We start from the raw sequence: 20,563 nt of genomic DNA, 5'->3' as shown, positions 1-20,563 counted from the left end.
GACTTACAACTCAAAGATTAAGCATTGCTTGATATAATTCCCCATTGACACCATACAACTGTAGCATTTTGAATAGCTTAAACTGAAGATTTACTTTAACATGGTACTTGTTTTCATAATATGTCTATCAACCACTCAGTTATACTATAAATTAAAAGTGTCAAGAAGTTACATTCTTGGTTTAATCCTTTATCAAAGTATAGGAAAACAAAGTTTTTGCATGGTCACTTTGCAACTGAGCTACTTGTATATAGAAGCTAATGACTTCACATTATGAAATACTAATTGCCTTAGTATTTCATAATGCAATGCACATATCCTTACGGACAAATATAAAGTTTTGCATTATGGAAAGGGCCACTACCCAGACCAGTTTCAACCTTTGTCCGTAAGGATATGTGCATTGCATTATGGGATATACTAAGGCAACTGATGTGAAGTCATTAGCTTCTTTATACAAATAGCCTAGTCACGAAGTGACTTCACATGCAAACTTTGTTTGCTTCCACTTGGATAAAGGATTAAACCAAAAATATAACTTCTTGGCATCTTTAATTTATATTCAGTTATCCAAGTCGATAGTTTATATTTCAATCCCATATTCTCCACTTTATGCAATAGCCTTTCATGATGTATTCTCAAATGCCTTAGCAAAGTCCAACAGTATCATATTGTATACATTCCCTTTATCCAACTCAGCAACAACATTATTATAAAATATGAACAAATTTCTAAAATATGATTTCACTTTAGCAAACCCATGCTGCTCCTTGTAAAGTATGGCTTGTCTGTCAACACATTTCTGTATGCAACGTCTTAGCAATTTCTCTAAAATCTTCACAACTACTCCAGAGATACTGATAGGCCTATAGTTAGACACATCCATCTTCGTACCATCCTTGTGCAATGTGTATACAATATACTCTTTCCATTCCTGTGGGATATATCCTAAACTGAGCTCAAATTATACAAATATGTGATGCGTCTAACCATTTTAGCTGAGCATTCCTTCAGTATACATGTTGATGTTCCATCTTTCCCTGCTGCAAAATTCTTATCCAGGTTATGCAGCAGACTCTAGAGCCTCCTTCTCAATCACCTCTGTCTCTTCAATCAATGTAGTAGTAGCAGCAGTATTCATTATGTTACATATCTCGTGTTGATCAATCTTAGCAAAGCAAGCACTCATTATGTGACCAACTGCATCTAAATTCAGTAAAGTTATCTTCCACAATAATTCTTTCTTTTACTTGCAGTATAATGATAAAATTCTTCTGAATTGCTTCTAGCCAACACAGTCAATTTTTTTCCATACTCCTACTTTCCACACCATCCTCTTCTTATGCATCTCTTGCTTAATAAAATTGCACATCCATTTTATTCACATGCTATTTGTTCTTTCAACTCTAGGGACACATTCAGATACTGCATTATTTAACTATCGTTTCAATCCTTCCTATTCAAATAACTAATACCATGCTACCAAGCATAATATTCTCCGGAACTGATCATGCTTTCCAGCTTTGTACTTCGAGAAGTAACCTGTCCTAATTGAAACATCCATATACTAGATCAGTGCAGCATGATCATCATCATTACCTGATGGCAAAACGAAAGATATGGAGGATGTTTTCAATATTATTATTATGATGAATCAGGTCTCCATGGAGTCAAAAGAGTCATCGTGGGAGGTCCTTCCTAGAAAACACAAAGTCTGTCATACCATTCCTTGAACTCATTGACCGTTCATGTTTGCACCACTCCATCAGGCAATGCATTCCACAGTTCAACCACCCTCCATGCAAAGAAACCACTCCTCATCTTCTTGTTCACAGCTTCCATTCATAACTTCCAGGGATAGTGCCTTGTCATCACTCCTTCCCACTGTTCCACCAAGTGAAAGAACTCCCCAGTGTCAACCTCTCAACAGTTTAAAAGTCTCAATCATATCAACTCTCCTTCTATCTACCAAACTCTGCAGTATGAATTCCCTCAGTCGATCCTCATAACTAACACTGCACAGTCCTGAAACCATCTTTGTTATCTGTTTCTGGTACAGTTAATTTATCCCTTCAAATCCTAGAGACCAAATTTGAGAACAACAGTCCAAGTGTGGTCTGATCAGGGCTTTATACAATGGAATGACAACACTTTTATCTCTGCAGGTCAGCGTTCTTCTAAGTATTGCAGCAATCCTCTGGGTTACCTTCACCACCTTTGCAATGTTTCCTGAATTTCAGGTTTCTATCAATCATCACCCTCAGATCTCTTGTCTCTCCTACTTCCTCCAGTACATCTCCTACAACAGAGTCTGCTGCCTCCCATCGATGTATCCCAAACTTCAAGACTACATTTTGCTGCATTAAACTGATATCCCAATTCATTTGCCCATCTGTGAAGTTTATTCAAATCCTCTTGCAGGGCTGTCACATCTGTACTATTACAAATAACCCTTCCTAGCTTCACATCATCTGCAAACAAATGAATATCCCTGCAATCCATGATAATCACTGACCAACACAGGTCCTAGTATTGAGCCTTGTGGCACCCCACTTGTAACCTTCTGGCACCTTGATATTGCCCCACCATACACAACTCTCTCTGATATCCATCAGATAGCTAATCCTGAATCCAGTTGACTAACCTGACATCTAAATCCATGTTCTGAAACTTAAATATCAGCTTATCATGTGATAGAAAGTATTTTACCTTGGATATAATAAATGTTAAAGATATCAAGCTATTTTAAACCTGGTTTTACTCCATTTCCCAAGTAAGCAAACAGACAAGTAAGTCAAGTTTGCGCCTGCAAGTATTGCAAGTCTAGGTGATCCCACACGTAATGCAAGACCAAGGCAACTCATGGTAAAAGGTGGATAAGCTCTGATAAGGCGCAAACTTGACTTACCTGTTTGCTTACTTGGGAAATGGAGTAAAACCAGGTTTAAAATAGCTTGGTATCTTTAACATTTATTATACCCAAGGTAAAATACTTTCAACATCTATATCTCCTCCTGAGATTTTTATTTAATAAGGTTAAAACACCTTATGGTAACTTGTTCTGGTAAAATACTTATAAGTTCTGTATTACTAAAATCTTGCTAATTCTAGCCTGGCTCCCACTGAGGAGACCTCAATAAAGGTCGAAACCAGTCTGGGTAGTGGTCCCTTGCCTTTAATACATAGCATAATACATCTCCTCCAGGAGATGTGCTTTGCATTAAGGGTAAATATTAAGAATAGTGATCAGAGCTTATCCACCTTTTACCATGAGTTGCCTTGGTCTTGCACTACGAGTGGGATCACCTAGACTTGCAATACTTGCAGGCGCAAACTTGACTTGCTTGTCTGTTTGCTTACTTGGGAAATGGAGTAAACCCAGGTTTAAAATAGCTTGGTATCTTTAACATTTATCATGTGGCACCCTGTCAAATGCGTTTGAAAAATCCAAAACAAATGGCAGAATAAGCCTTTCCCTCATCGACTGCTCTTGTTATGTTATTATAAAAGGCAATCGTATTACTAAAGCAAGAGCACCCCTTAACAAATCCATGTTGACTCTCACAGATAACATTACCGTCATCTACCCAAGCTGTATATGGTCCCTAATAATTTCTTCAAAATCTTAACAACTACTGATGAAGCACAAACTGGTATATAATTTGACACTTCCAATATTCAGTGCCATGGCTTGTACAACTGCAAGGACTAGAAGTTGATAGTGCATGGGAGGTAGTAAAGAAGTGCTTGCATGAAGCAATGGCTGACTGTATACCTAGAGTCCGAATAATAAATCAAGTAGGGGTTAAATGGATGAATAACACCATTAAGCTTGAGCTGCAAAAAAAGAAACAACTATGGAGGGAATTTAAGGAGAAAGGTGACCGGCAGGCACATGAACGGTATAAAGCGCACGCTAGAAGGGTGACGAGTGTGGTAAGAAAAGCAAAAAAGGATTACGAAAGAACATTGGCCATGCAGGCTAAAGAGAATCCTAAACAGTTTTTTAGATATGTAGCAAGTAAAAGGGAAAATGTACATGGCAGAATGATTTTAAAGAATGCCGATGGTAGAGAGGTAACTGAATCAGTTGAGATAGTTCATTACTGAGTGAGCACTTTGCAAGAATATATCATCCAGGTGGTGACATTGCAGAAACGAATAAACCAGTAGATTATACGGGAATTGTGGTGAATGAAGTGGAGGTGAGTAGTCTATTGCATAACCTCAATGTCAATACATCTGTGGGATTGGATGGTATACCAGCTCATGTGGTACGAGAAGCAGCTAAAGAATTGTCAGTACCCTTGACCATTTTGTTTAATTTGAGTCTCGGGTCTGGGTTAGTCTCAAGCGGGTGGAAAGAGGGGAAAATAGTTCCACTGCATAAAGGTGGTTCCAAGACTGCTGTTGTAAATTACCGACCGATTAGCATATCAGGAATCATTGTCAAGGTCTTAGAGAAATTAGTCAAGAAAAGAATACAGGATTGGATAGATGAAAATGGGATATTGTATGGGGGTACAACATGGTTTTGTGAATGGTAGATCATGCCTCAGTAACTTGCTCACGTTTTATAACACAGTGACAGCTGAACTGGATAGGGGTAATGAGTTTACAGTGATACTACTGGACCTTGCCAAGGCCTTTGATAGGATACCACATGGAACCCTAATCAGTAAACTGGAGCAGATGGGGATAGAAATAGGGTTGGTGAGATGGATAGGAGTGTGGTTGAAGGAGAGATACCAGAGAGTGGTTTATTCAGGAGTGGAGTCTAAAAGACGTCTTGTGACTAGTGGAGTGCCGCAGGGCTCTGTTCTTGGACCACTGCTTTTCAATTTGTTCATCAATGATATTGGAAAGGATTTGAGAGGAAGTGTTCACTTGTTTGCTGATGATGCAAAGTTGGGTGGAGCAATTGCAAGTGCACAGGATGTCAAAATTTTACAGGATGATTTGGATAGTTTGGAGGACTGGGCTAAGAAAAATGGATGTCAATTTAATGTGGCAAAGTGTAAGGTTATGCACTTTGGTGTGAAAAGAATAGCAGCAGTATATCAGATTGGTGGAACCGTACTCCAGGAGATTGATGAGGCCAGGGATTTGGGAGTGTTGGTGGATAGGGAGTTGAAGTTTAGGGGGCACATTGCAAAAGTGACTAAAACAGCTCAGGAAATCACTTGGCTTCTGAAAAATACTTTAACATGCAGAGACAAACAAGTTATTGTTCCTCTGTATCGAGCCTTGATAAGACCCCATCTGGACTTCTGTGCCCAGTTATGGGCACCAGGGTTTCTTCGTGATGGGGAGGAAGTGGAGAGGGTCCAGAGATGAGTGACCAAGATGATAGCAGGTCTGTGGAATGAACCTTATGAGAATAGGTTGAGGATTTGTGGGTTGCAGAAATTGGACGATAGGTGAAGGAGGGGTGACATGATTGAGACATTCAAATTACTGAAGGGTTTTTATAAGATTGATCCAGAAGATATTTTTGAAAATATGACTGGTGGTGGGAGGACTAGGGGCCATGCATGGAAGCTGGGCAAGAGCATGGTTGACAAGGGTGTTAGAGCTAGGTTTTTTACTTTGACAGTGGTGAATGAGTGGAATAAGCTTCCAGAGTCTGTTGTGGGTGCTACGACCGTGAATGAGTTCAAGGCAAGGTATGATAGATACTGTGTGAATGTTGAATAGTTGTTCTTGACATGATGTTAGGGCCTCCCTCGATGAGTCTGTCGACTCCTTGGAGTTTCCCGGAATAATAATAATAATATGCTACCGCCCTTATGCAATGGCACTATCTTACTTTCCTTCCATTCCTTGGGTACCTTTCCCATAGCAAAACTTTCATTGACCTCTTGCACCTCTAAACCTGCCCTATCCTGCTAGTATTAAAATCTACTTCTCCAAGATGAAATACCCCAATAAAGTGTTCATTGAACAACTCCACTATGTCCTTTGCATCATCGGTCACTCTATTCCCATTTTTATTCGACAATCATTTCTCCTCCTACTGGCGCCACATAGCTAAAATATTCTCTAGGATTTTCTTTGGATCTTAGGGCCAATCACTTCTCATATACTAGTTTTACCTTCCTTACCATACTAGTCACTCTCCTGGCCTGAGCCTCATATTCTTCATGCATCAACTCTCTACCCCTCTCCTTATATTTCTTCCATAACCTCTTTTTCACCGATATTGTTTGTCATCCACTTTACACCAAATTGTGTCCTCTTCTTCATTCGTGGAATACAGCTTACTATTGCTGCTAAATCGATAACAGATGACAGGACAGCAGTAAAAAATACCAAGGAAGAATGTAATATCAGAATTCAATACTTGAAGAAGAGCAAAGCTCACAAGAGAAGCAAAATGTTTTAGTGGGTATAAAAAAAAGTTTAGAAATGTGGGAATCAAGTATCACAAAAGGAATTAAAGATCACAGAAGGCCCCGTCCAAATCAAGATGACTGATGGTTAATTTTTTCTTTTTATAAAATTGAAGATAAGAAAGATGTTTTCAATGTACACAGTAATTACTTTGAAATGTTATTAAAGAAGATAATAAACGATAGGACACAGTAAGAAATATAACTTTATTTCTTAGGAAGTTATATGCAGTTAGGCATATACTTGTAAGTCAATACTTGAGGAAGAAGAAAACTATTGAAACCTCAAAAGTGAAAAGACAACTAAGTAGCAATGTTCTACCTGAAATGATAGCATAAGTTTTGAAAGGGATATGCTGAGTAATCCAGAAGGCCTCGTCCAAATCAAGATGACTGACATGCAGCTTTCATCATTTCAATTTATAAAAAGAAAAAATTAACCGAAAGTCATAATTTAGAAAAGGTTAACAAAATATGTTGATGAGAAAACTGGTGAAGAACAACCTGAAAAACCATTCTTCACCATCAGAACAACTATTCAGGAAACAAAAAGGATTGCCAAAAATCATGAAAACATAGCACTGTGTGGGCTTGGTTAGTGAAGTGGTTAATTTATCCATTCTCCAGAAATTCACAAAGCTGTGAGTTTGAATTCTGCTCTAAATATGGATGCTTATGATTGCCTGCAGGCAGAATACGGATTTCAGTGCCTCGTGTGAGCCCACTATCTCGCATATTGGATGCCTAAAAAGTTCCATGTTTGGTTTCTATAGTAGGTTTCTTGACTATGTATATTATTTCTGGGAAAACTCCCATATTACTCCTCTTAATAAACTATTATAATTACGGCTATTTTGCCTGCTTCAGTTTAGGAGTGCCCCTGCAAAGGGGCACTCGTAAACTGAAGCAGGCAAAATAGCCGTAATTATAATAGGTTTCTTGACTATTTAAAATGAAATAATCCTGCACAGAATACTGATGTACTATAGGATTACAACCTTTTCTGTGTGTGTGTGCATGCGCGTGCACATGCTGAGTGGAAAGTGTTGTCAAAACTTGTTGTGAATGCTAGGAACATGAACGAGTTTAAGGTCCAATATATGTTGTGATTAAGTGAGTCCTCAGGTAACAGAAATTTGGTTGGGGGGGGGGGTTAAAACATTATTACTTCAGGTGTCTTGACACTTGAGATTTCAACAGCTCTCCTCTTCCTCCAAGTACTGACTTACAAGCCTAACTACATTCTCTTTAGGTATTTTTTTTACTGATGTCCTATCATTTATTAACATATTTATTAACATTTCAAATTTCAGCCAACTCTTCTCCTTCCTCTAACCAATTTTCATATGATTTTTAGAAAACCAAGCAGCACTCAACATTGCTACACACTAACAATTTAGCTCTATCTAGATGATGTGTTTACTATCTGATGTCATGGCCTAAACATCAGTTACCATTCATCCATATAATTCTCAACAGAATAAATTGTGTTAATAAATGACAGATCTTTTGATACAAGAAGGGTGATGGGAAATGAATGTTGGCACTCTGGCAATTTATTCAACTAATTTACACTCAAGTAAAATTAGTCCTTACTAATCCATTCTTATGGAACTTCATCGTGTATTGAAAATTTTTATTGTGTCAATCTTATAAAATCTGTTTAGGAACTTATAAGTTTCTATCATGTTCCTCTCTTCCACCTCTCAACTAAACTCTACAGCCCACGCACCTCCAATCTATCCTCATAAGGAGCATTCCACAGACCTGTCATCATATTTTTGAATCCTCTCCATGACTACTTCCTGATTCACAAGAAACCATGTGAAGATGTGGTAGTCAAGATGCGGACTTTATAAGACCTGGTCATCATCATCATCAGTGCATCAGCATAATAACAACATGAAGTTTTCTAGCTTCGCCTTGTGAATGTGTGTGTGTCTAATAAACGTTATTATTCCACAAGTGCCATATAAAAAATAATGATAATTAATTAAAAAAATACATCACTGGCTATACAAATTCAAACAGCTATAAAAAATTAATAGCTGTAGTTGGATTTGTGACTAGGTGAAAAATAACTGATTTTATTAGTTACAGTACCAAGTGCTACAGCAGAGTGGTCAAGTAGCTGAATGCAAAGTGTTTTTTTTTTTTTTTTTTTTTTTTTGTGAAAAGGAACTAAGTAGGCTACACAGTTTTAGAAAAATTTGTGTGAGTGAGCTTTGTTTTCCACATATAAAAGAATGAGTGGATACATGATTTTTGATATCCAGTGAGAGACCATCACCCTGCTTACCAGAGGCCTGAAGTGGTTTGGAAAAAAAAAAAAAAAAAAACACTCTGGTCTCTAGATCACAGTTCCTGCATTTTTAACCTTAGCCCACCCATAGTGCTAATGTACTATAAGTCTACAAACTCTTCAGGATGGATGAGATTAATATTAAAAAAGTGAAAAATGTTAAGAAAGCATTTACATTTAAAGCCATAGATTCTAGAAGTCATCACTAATGCTGATAAAAAGTACCATCAAGCATTATGTGTTCATATTTTACAATGGATTAAAAATCAAGGACTTCTCAAGTCTAATTTTTAGTGACAAGTGTATATTTCACATGAGAGGTAAAGTAATAAGCACAATGCCAGGATTTCAAGAATTTTCATGTGCATGAACTCAAATGTTTTTTTGTGTGCCACAGGTAATGTTTTTATAGAGACAAGCATTACTAGTATTGTGTACATATACATGCTCCAAATTTTCATCCTATAGATTGATGAAGATTATCAAAAAGAATGCATATTTTTTATAGAGATATTACTATACCTCAATTTTATGCTCATGTGGCTACATGAGCACACATTCCAATAGAGTGGTCCCTATGTTCTGATTTTATGCCCACTCCATTCTTATTTAATTCTACCAGAAAGTCTAACATAATTAAATCAAGGCGGATTTGCAAAAGAAAATGTTACGTGCCCCTTTACCACTTTTACCCAAACAGTGATAATCTACAGGCAAGAATTACAGAAGCAGATGAAGTTACATTAGATATGATATGTCATATCTGGGAAGAAACTGACTATCAGTGAGATATTTGTCATGACATATCAAAATTCCAAGATTTCATTCAATACTTTGGCCTCATTACTATGCACTTTTATATAATATATATCACTAGATTTATATATCCATTCAAAGTTGTAAAGCTATTTTTGTTGCAAACAGTCAATGAAGTAGAGAGGTGGGGTTATTGTGGACAGTGAGTAAGAGTTTAGGGACCACAGTGCAAAAGTAGTTAAGTGATTGCATAGAATAACTGCATTGTTAAAGATACAATACTTCTAAGAAAGTTATTCTCCCTACTTTATAAGATCTCATCTGGTCTGCTGCACAGCTATGATGACAAGAGTTCCAAGGAGATGGGGAAGCAGATGAAATGATCTAGCATCAAGTAACCAAGATGATAACTGGCCTATGGAACTGTGCATATGAAGAGAGAGTGAAGGAATGTCTTCAAAGTATGAGGAATAGAGAGACAAGAGCAGATATGATAGAAACATACAAGTTAGTAAGTAAACAGTTCTTAGTATAGACACAAGTGAGAGTTTGCTGCTTATGGAGAGTGGAGGTAGAACCTTGAAAGCTATCTATGGGTGTAGATTGGAAGGCTGATGCTGTGAGTGCATCTTTGTTGAATGGCTTTAAGGAGAGATATGGGTTCAAGATGGTTGATTCCCATGTGGATAAAAGCATTCCACCATTCTCTGTTCAAAAGCAAGCTTTTTCATATGCCAACAGCTTTGAAAATCTAATACAATTCTAAGGATTTCATGCCATGTTAATCTTGGTCTTCGCCTTGGTCTTGTACCCTCCATAGTACCCAGGCAAGGAAGTCTGTCCTGTTCCATTCACACAATGTGACCAAATCAATAGAGTTGATGCTTTTTAACTATGTTAAAAATTGTTGAGTAAGGGATATTCAAATCTTGCAGCACTTGTTCATTTGTCTTACGTTCTGCCGATTTTCCTGAAACATTTCATTTCAAAAGCCAATGGTTATTAAATGTATCTAAATGGGCCTTCCTTTGATGAGTTCGTAAACTCCATTTGTATTAATATTAATGTATATTGCATTAACATGTATACTTTATATAAAGTACATAGCATATAGTACATTGTATGTTATATATCACAAAGACTGACATGATGAAACCAAAACCCAATACACAGCAAAGGTTTAAGAAAAATCAATACGAACATCCTGTGTGTGTGTGTGTGTGTGTGTGTGTGTGTGGCGCGTGCGTGCGTGCGACAGAGAGATCTGTGCAAGGCATCTACATATGGTCCATCCACTCAACAGTTTGGGCTTGGGACTACTAGTAAGGAAACCATATGCTCACATTTGTTCTATGAGGACTGAATTCATTATGACTACTGAATGACTGAAGTATCCGAGTATCATATATAACTAAAAACTCACCCATTATTAGAATCCAGAATGATGCTGATAATAGGATTCTTCATAAGGATCAACACAGTTGTTAATCTTACACATTACATGAAGGTGAGAAATGTACTAGACAAAGGTAATGCATATACAGTAGTATATTTAGATTTTGCAGAGGACGTTGATAGAATGCTGCATAGCAGGTTGGTATTTAAACTGGGACAGATAACAGAATTGTGAACTAAATAGGAGACTGGGTGTTGGTTAAGTCTCAACAAGTTATATGGGGGGGGGCAGTATTCAGAAGAGTAAGGTCACCAGTGGTGCCACACAGGATCTGCTTAAAGGGCTATTACTGTAACTTGTATAAGTTGTATAACTTATATAATAATATGCAGAAAGGTTTAAATGAGGATGCTCAGTTGTTTGCAGATGATACAAAATTGGGAAGAGCTATATGGTGTTATGATTATTAGGCACACATATTCTCAAGAATTAAAGAATAACAGTCTTTATTATTGCAAATACTTTGGCCAATAATTAATAGGCCATCATTGGTGCATTATCATGAGATGAAGCTAGAACATATAATGTTAATCTTATTTACAGAGGTGAACCGAGTGCCAGGGTGCCACTATAAGGATGGTTACAAAATAAAAAATAAAATGAGATTCCAATTAAAGCTAAAACTAAAATGCAAATAATTTTGAAATACAATAAAATAACAAAATTTAAATAAATAAAATGATAAATTGAGATAAATAAAACTAGATATAAGGAGTGTGGATGAGGCCCTAATCGAACAAACTGGCTGTATGCATGAATGAATGGGCTAGCCATCAGATAGCTCTCTTATGTGTTGTCCACAGCCAGTCTGATCAGTTTGCAAAGTGTCAAATTTTAAAGTCTGGAAGGAGACTTGGGTTAGTTTTTTTTTCAGAAATACAGTTGAAGCAACTAAGGTTATGAGATCAGCATGTCTTTATATGTGTATGTTTTTTCTAGTTGGTTGATTTTGGAAGAGAAAATTCCTTTCACTTTCACATAAGATTGGCTGATTCACCTTTAGTTGAAAAGCCTTTATAAAGATTCTTTGCTTCCTAGATGGAATTCACACCCAGGTCACCCCGACAAATTGGATGACAAAGACAGGATGCAGTATATATATATATATATATATATATATATATATATATACACACACACACACACTGAGGGATACGTTGATGGATGCAGAGGAAGCAAGGGAGCTTGAAGTGTGGAGCAAAAACTGAATTTAAGGAACATCCTGTTATAACTGAGAACAATGGCATGTAAAAGTAAAGAGGTTATAGTTCAACTGCAAAAGGCCATGATCTGGCCACACATGGATTATTGTGCACAGATTTGGTCACCTGATTTTCAAGGAATGAAAATATTTTGGAAAAGGTCCAGAGAAGAGCAACCAAGGTGATGTCAGATTTGGAAATCTGAATATCAAAATAAACTGAGGAAGTGATATGACTGAGACATATCAGCTGAAAGGGTTTAAGCCAGATTAATATGGAAGAGATTTTTTTGTAGAGAGAGAGAGAGAGTGCAAGAGATGGGTTATTCAAAACTGTTGGAATGACCCCTCTCTCTCTCTCTCTCTCTCTGTTGTATAGTGTGGTTGGAAATTGGAATGCTTTGCTTGAGTGTGGTGAATGAGGAAATGCAGAAATTTAGTGAATGGTTTAATAAGCATTATGTGTAATAATGAGTGCCTCCCACATCAAGTTTTAACTCCATGGAAACCCGATGCTAATAATAATAGTTATTATTATTAATTAGTAGCATAGCTAAAGTCATAAAACTTTTCGACTTACCATTGGTAGGCATTAAAATGAAAGTAAACAATACCCAGACCATAAAGAAAAGGTGCATCCTGAAAAACACAGCAAGTTCATAAAAATTTCAGGATGAAAACTGAAATTTTTAAACTCTGAAAATAAATTTCTGAAATAAAACCAGTTTTGTAATTCACTTTTAAAATTATATTCCTTACTACATGATACAACTGGTGCAATGTGCAAAATGTGCTAAAGTGAATTATCAAGCTAACTTTGTAAACATAACTGACTGAAAAGTATAAAATTTTTTATTGAAGAATGTCAAGGTTGAGCCTTTTCATGCTTGTTCGTCAAGACAGTGTTTTCAATCTTCCAATGATAGAAAATATACAAGCAGCTTATTTTTAAAAGCTTCCAGTAGTATTCTATCCTTCTGTCATCATCATCATCAAATTCCTGACATGGACTCTCAGGAATGTACCAGATATTGCACTAGTATTACATGAAAAAGTTACATCATTACTAACTTCCTATCAACAATTTTCCTCTGAATTAATCTGCTATCTGTCAAGACTCTAATATTGTTAGATCTTATATTTCTATCTTCCAAGGCACTTTTTGCAGTATCAATCCACCTGGATCTTGGTTTTCCACTGGGACTTTTTCCTGCCATCCTGGCAAAGAGCACTTGTTTTGCTAACTTTTCCTCACTCATCCTGTTTAGGTGACCATACACCTGAGATTAGCTCTGCTAACACACATTTCTGAATACTAACAATGTCGAGTTCTTTACTAATATCCTCACATTTTTAATGATACTGCCATCAATGCCATCTGTTCACTCCCCTAATTTTTCTCAGAACCCTCATATCTGTGGTCTCCAGCCTTTGATCGAACACTTTATTTATAACTCAACTCTCAGATCCATAACTTAAAAGTTGGTCTGAATTCATTTGGAATGCAGTTAATGCTTTAAATGTTTCTGCCTATTTTCCTTTCTATCTTTCTGTCTGATCCAATATTTCAAGACAGATCATCTTTAAAGTTATGTAATGGTGACAGAATTTTAAAAAATAAAATATGAAATATATGAAATTGTTTAGGTGCGATAATGCAAATACTCATTTACAGTGGCGGCTCGTGGCTTGAAATCGTGGAGGCGCTGCAACTTTCGAAATATATATACACACTGTAAGTACAGTGTATACGTGTTTGGATAAAACATCAAAATTATGGTAAAAATTTTACAAAAAAATTAAACATAAAAAATATTCTTTATTATCGATAAAATTATAGTTTGGTATAATTCAAAATTACTTAAAAATAAAATATATTCTTCTTGTTTTGTTTCATGAAAAAATATTGTTATTGATAAAATTATATAGTTTAGTATAATTCAAAATTACTTAAAAATAAAATCCATTCCTTTAATTACAATTAAAGGAATGGATTTACAATTTTTTGACTACAATTAAATCCTTTAATTCTATGTAATGTCCAAATATTTAAAGAGACGGAGTAAACACGATAAGCACTACAAACACTCTACTACTGGCACAAACTGCATATAAACAACAGTGGAACTGTGCGACGGACAGTGCCGCATTATGCTAATAACTCGCATCTCACTATGACGTGCATATGCTTGGTAAACACAGTGCTGCTAACATCCTTGGCCCTCCTAAGTGCTACAAGATGGATTCTTATTATTTTTTATACAAAATAATAGAATTGTATAGGATTGTTGATGATAAAATTAAATATTACAAGCAAATATAAATAAATTAATAAATATATTTATATATCGAGAAAAATTGGGAGTGCTGCAGTTCTGCAGTGCCTATGCACGAGCCGCCCCTGCTCATTTATCAATATAACAAATATATCATTAAATTTAATAACACAAGTATTATTTTTCAAGAAATAACAATGTAGACTAAAATATTAATTATAATAACTTTAATTAATACTTTCCTATATTTTGGCAATATTAAATTGCTATCACAAACACAACGTGCATGCAGGCGCATAACACTGGGCAAATGCGGCAGAAGAAAGGCAACCAAAGTCGGGCCTAGAGCCCTAAATGCCCCTCCCCCTATTGAGATAGATTGGGTGGTCTTGGCTGCTAGGCTGAAGTTCTGAGGATGAGTGCTTCCCAAATTTATTGAGGTTTGGAAAGCTTTTCAGGGCTAAAGCAGATTCGAGGAATAGTGTCTCATATTTTATTTGCTACAGCATAATAGAGTGGCCTTTTTCCAATGTATCCTGTGGTGGGTGTCCAAAGCATGGTCAGCAAGTCCTGAGTGGCTGTATTGGTGAAACTGGATGCAGTCCTTGTGTTCAGAAATTCTGATTTTCAATATCCTGCCTGTTTGGCCACACTAGGACAGTTTGCAACTGCAAGGGACTTGGTAGGTCTAGGGAATGTGGCTGGTCTTTGGTGGAGCAGATAAGGGATGCCAATTTTTTTATGTAGTCTGTAAGTGGTTGTAAGGTATTTCTTTAGGATTTTTGTCAATTTTTCAGATGTGCCCCAGATATATGGGATAGTGATAGATCTTGAGTAATCTTTGCTCTAAAGGGGAAGGAGAGAGGTTTGCAGTTACAGGGTTTTAATATTTTTCGGATTTTTTGGGGGATGTAGCCATTGACTAAGGAAGTGTTGAAAATATGGTCAAGTTCGGGCACTGTTATTAGAACTGATTCATTTTGCCCTATTCTATAGGGTTTTTATAATCCCATATTGTTGGGGAAGTAGAGAGGTGACTGCTGATGAATGTATTTACCTGTATGTGTAGGTTTACTGTAAATGGAGAATGCCAGGGATTCATCAAGCTGGTGTGCAATCAGAGTGTCTAGGAATGGGAGATCATTGTTGTTTTCATTTTTTTAAGAGGGTAAACTGGATCCTGGACCCTTGTTTAGATGTATTAAAAAAATGTAGAATGTATTTAGGCCATGTGGCCAAATGGAGAACATGTCACTACACAGCATAGCCAGACAGTGGGTATTTGTGGGGCAGAGTTTAGGGCTTTTTCTTCAAATTATTATTAATAACTTAGTAATCACTGATTAACTTATTATTCTTATTATTCTTATTATCATTATTTAGTAAGCACCAAAGAATCAACTCACTGAAGAAAGTCATTACTACCTATTACAATGTACATGTGGACTACAGCGTTTGTGGTTGAAGGAGAGGTGATATGATTGAGACTTTTAAATAGTTGAGAGAAAGTTACAGGGTTGACACTCTGGGGAGTTCTTTTGCTTGGTGGAACAGGGAGAACGAGAACAGACAAGGTGCCCATCCCTGGAAGTTATGAAAGGAAGTTGTGAGCAAGAGGATGAGGAGTGATTTCTTTGCATAGAGGGTGGTTGAACCGTGAAATGCATTGCTTGATAGAGATGAGAGCACAAACAGTCAATGAGTGGTATGATCGACTGTGTTTTCTAGGATGGGCCTCCCATGATGAGCCTTTTGACTGCATGGAGGCCTGAATCATAATATTACTACTAATAATAATCACTCAACCTCATGCATTGTTTCCACAATCACTACATTCTTTATCACTGACTACTTCCAAAAAAACACCTACTTTTTACTTTATTTTTACATATGCAACATCTAGAAACACTTCTCAATCTTACACTACTTTAAGAAAAATCTCTTCTGAATTAATATGATACAATTCATGTATGTTAATCATATTAATGCACATTAGTATACAGATTTCGTTGTAGTAAATATTTCATAGATAGAAAGTTGCTAGAAGGAACAAGAGATAAAAATCTTCCTTAATTAATCTTAAACTTCACAGATTTCTCAAAAACTTCAATTCAATCAATAGATAAGGGATGTTCAAAATTCTCAGTTATTATGGCAGACCCTTGAAAATAATCAAAGCAATAACAGAACCATACCAGAATCGCCATGCAAGAGTAATGGTTAATGGAAAGATAACTGAAAGCTTTCCTATTTCCACTGGAATTGTTCAGGAATACTCTTCAGCTCAATATCTTTTTATTATTGCCCTTGACTACATATTCAGACTAACGGGAAATGGATATGGAATAACTTTTAAAGATTCCGCAAGATAAACCCACTTAAGCAGTTCTCTGCTTTGCAGATAATGATGATGTGCTGATTGACTACCATTCAGATTGCCCAAAACCACCTAGATAATTTATGTAAAAGTGTAGCACTGATTGGGTTGGCAGTCAACAGCAATAAAACAAAAGTCCTAAAGAACAGAATATGAGAAAATATTAGGCTGAATGACCATACTCTTGAAGCAAATGATTTCAGTACCCTTCCTTCCTATGTTGATACTCTGACACAGTGAAATGAAAGCACAAAGCTCTTCAAATTTTATAAAATCCTAACGAATATCTAGAAATCTAATATCACCACAAATACAAAAATTCATCGGCACAAAATCATCAGCCAAACTATATTTATATATGGTTCCCAGAAATGGAACATCACTACTCAACAAGCAGTTAATATCATCAATAGCTTTGGGACAAAATGCCTTCACTCAATACCAGGATATTCAAGGCAAGATCGCATTCCTAATACCATCATTCTTGAAGAAAGCCAGTAAAGACTCTTAATAGAAACAATTGGAAAGGTCATTTTTGTGACCTTTCACCAGAAAGACATCAGAAGTCTTGAATAACTTGGATACCACAAAGGCAGCCAGTCCTGATGGAATTTCCCCATTGCATTCAAGAGATCTGCTATGTTCTCTATCATCTGAAAGACTGGAAACTATGGAAGACCCATGGAAGAATTTAAATAAATATAGATGCATAAAACTTCCCAATATTTGGGAAACAATAATTGTCACAGGTCCCAAGGTTACATCCTAGGCCACCTACAAACACTCATACAGGATGCACCACCTAGATAGGACTTCAGAGTCACCCAAGTTTCATTTAGCATTGTGTTGTCTTTGTGTGTGTGACAAGAATTATTTGTAATCCTCGAAGATGTCTCAGTGACAGACGAAATATTGGAAGCATTAAAATTAGTTTTTAATCCTTTCCTAGTGCTGTAAATATTCCATTAAACCTCCCCAACACGATGTCCTCCGAGCACTTAAGCCTCAACACACTGAAAGCTCATATGCAACTAGTTCTCAAAAAAAAGGGGAATAAATACTTACAATCAAGCTATCAACCTACTGCCCTCACGTCAATTTTGTCTAAAGTAATGGAGAAGGTTACAAACAGTCGACTTCAACACCTTAAGAACTTCATGTTTGGGAGATATATATATACACACACACACACTATCTGATCAAAAGTATCCGGACACCCCCCCCTCTATAATTCGTAAGCCGACGTTAGATGACACTATGACCTCACTTACTGGTATAAAAGGAGGCATGGAGCTGTGTGTTGTTCAGTGATAAGAAGTACGAGCAGAATGGGTAGGTCAAGGGAGCTCAGTGACTTCTAACATGGCCTAGTTATTGGTTGCACATCAGTAAGAAATCTGTCAGAGACATTTCAACCCTCCTCACATTACCCAAGTCAACAGTTGGGTAATATGACGTGACTGTGAAGTGGAAATATGAAGGCACAACCAAAACAAAACCATGGTCAGGTAGGCCGCGTTTAATGACAGACAGGGACCGCTGAGCCTTGAAGGTGGTGGTTCGTGGAAATTGCCAGATATCGAGTGAAACAATTACCTGGGAGTTCCACAGTGCTACCATCTGTCCATCCAGTATGATGACTGTGCGTCAAGTTAAAAGGAATGGGGGTTTAATGGTCGAGCAGCTACCCATAAACCAAACATTTCTCCTGTAAACACTAGGAGGTGCTTGCAGTGGTGTCAAGGGCAACGCCACTGGACAGTGGACAATTGGGAACGTTATTTGGAGTGATGAATCATGCTTTACCATGTGGCAGTCTGATGGGAGGGTCTGGGTGTGGCAAATGCCTGGAGTACGATTCCTGCAAGCGTGTATAGTGCCAACAGTGAAAGTGTGATGAGATGGTGTTTTTCATGGAATGGACTTGGCCCTCTCGTAACACTACACGGAAATCTAAATGCAGAAGGGAACAAGGACATTTTGACCCCTTGCGTACTCTCTACGATAGATCAATTCAGTGATGAATATTGTCTGCATGCTACCTGCTATAAAGAAAGGTCTGTGAGGGAATGGTTTGTGGACAATAATGTTCCAGAAATGGACTGGCCGGCCCAGAGCCCTGACTGACCTGAATCCCATAGAACACCTTTGGGATGAAACGGAACTCCTACTTTGCTCTAGACCCCAAAGACCCACTTGATGAACTGCTCTGGCTACAGCTCTTTAGAGTTTAACATTCCGACACCTGATAGAAAGTCTCCCTGGCAGAGTTAGAGCTGTCATAGAAGCAAAGGGTTGACCCATCCCATATTAATGTCCACTACTGGAAAGTGTGTCACAGGAAAAGTCTGATTACAGTTTTGAGTAGGTTACGTTTGATCAGATAGTGTGTATGTATATATATATATATATATATATATATATATCAGAAAAGTCAGCTGCGGTGGTTGTAGACCAACTCAGACATCCACCTTTATCCACGTTCAGTGTTCTTGCTGCTCTCTATATATCGACTAATGGACACACAGGAAGACCATGCAAACAGTTTTGGTAATATATGCGACAACTTCTTTTTGAAGATGAGACTCATGAACCATCTGACATTTACCATTTGGCACAAATTAGAACAACCTGGCTAACTTTTATTTAATAGGGAAATGTCTATATTTGCCTATAGATACATTCATAAATAATGATGAATTTCTCAATATCACAGATTGTTATCAGTAGAATTTTCTGTGTTTATGACCATGTGATTGAGTTTGTTCTGAAAGATTTGTTATGTGTGTATATTGTATGTGGTTTCACATAGCATGAATGCAAACAAGTGTAATGTGGCCACATCACACTTGTTTAAAGAGTTTAACATGAAGGATTTTATCCAGTGTAGCAAGTGTTCAATGTACTTACTGCCAAAAGTAAGGAATGAAAACAAAGGCTTATAGTATGTCCGAAATGCTTTGAGCGAGTGGCAGACATGAGAGATGTGTTGAAAACAGAAAAGGAAGTCACGAATGTCATCATCATGCCTGTCAAGGATTTAGGCCTAGAGTGGCCTGTTCCAGCCTTAGAAGTCATTGTTGAATATCTCTTAAGAAGACATCCCGGTTTTCTTTTTCCTAATGGTTTGCAATTTATGGCTTGTTTTGGTAATCTTTCTGTTTTCATTGTTTCAACGTGTTCCATCCATTTATGTTTATTTTTTAATTTTTTCTATTATTGATTCCTAATTCCCACGCAGTTAGCCTAGTGGCTATGCACTTCGCAACCATATGCCTGGGGAAGGAATATCCTAGGTTCAATTCTCGTCAGAGACGTGAGGAGCTCAAGGATGTTTCTCAGCCATAGCCAAGTTAGCCGGTCTTCGGCGTGCCCAGCAGGGTTTTTTACCTAATTTATCTGGTGTTTTTTCATCCCATAAGCAGGCAAACTGGCCCTGTGAACACACATGGATACAGTCAGAAATATATCGCCCTAGGGGATGCAGCAGCGGAGTGGTGAACCGGCTGCATTAATATGCTAGTAACCCCCCCCCCCTCATTAGGAGGGGACTCAGCCCGTCATAGACGGATGAGGATTTAATTCTTTCATAATTTCTTAATTTCTTTTCTTTTGTGATCAAATGATGAATATTAATGATAAAAAGTGTGAAATGAAGAATTCTGTAGAGAATATAGTTGAAGGAATAAGATGACAATGAAGAAAGAAATAGCACAATTACACAAAGTCCTTCGCAGGACAAAATGTAAGATTGAGTGACTGGCATGAGATGCAGCAAGGAAGAAAATGAGTAAGCAGGAAAA

The 20,563-nt window shown here is 37.1% G+C and overlaps 1 protein-coding gene across 1 annotated transcript in view; it reads right to left on the bottom strand.

The window, feature by feature from the left end:
• The window catches only part of Utx (Utx histone demethylase), an 802,237-nt gene that overhangs the window by 573,225 nt on the left and 208,449 nt on the right, over positions 1-20,563 (bottom strand). The window contains exon 5 of the mRNA XM_090413874.1: positions 12,688-12,746. Coding sequence (XP_090270000.1) covers positions 12,688-12,746 — 59 coding nt within the window. The remainder of the gene's footprint in view (positions 1-12,687; positions 12,747-20,563) is intronic.

The sequence above is a fragment of the Typopeltis vanoorti genome, chromosome 24 (assembly GCF_054136105.1).
Source record: "Typopeltis vanoorti isolate ZY-2024b chromosome 24, IOZ_Tvanoo_1.0, whole genome shotgun sequence".
Lineage (NCBI taxonomy): Eukaryota > Metazoa > Arthropoda > Arachnida > Uropygi > Thelyphonidae > Typopeltis > Typopeltis vanoorti.
The sequence above is the reverse complement of the archived record's forward strand: the minus strand, read 5'-3'. Positions and strand labels throughout refer to the sequence as shown.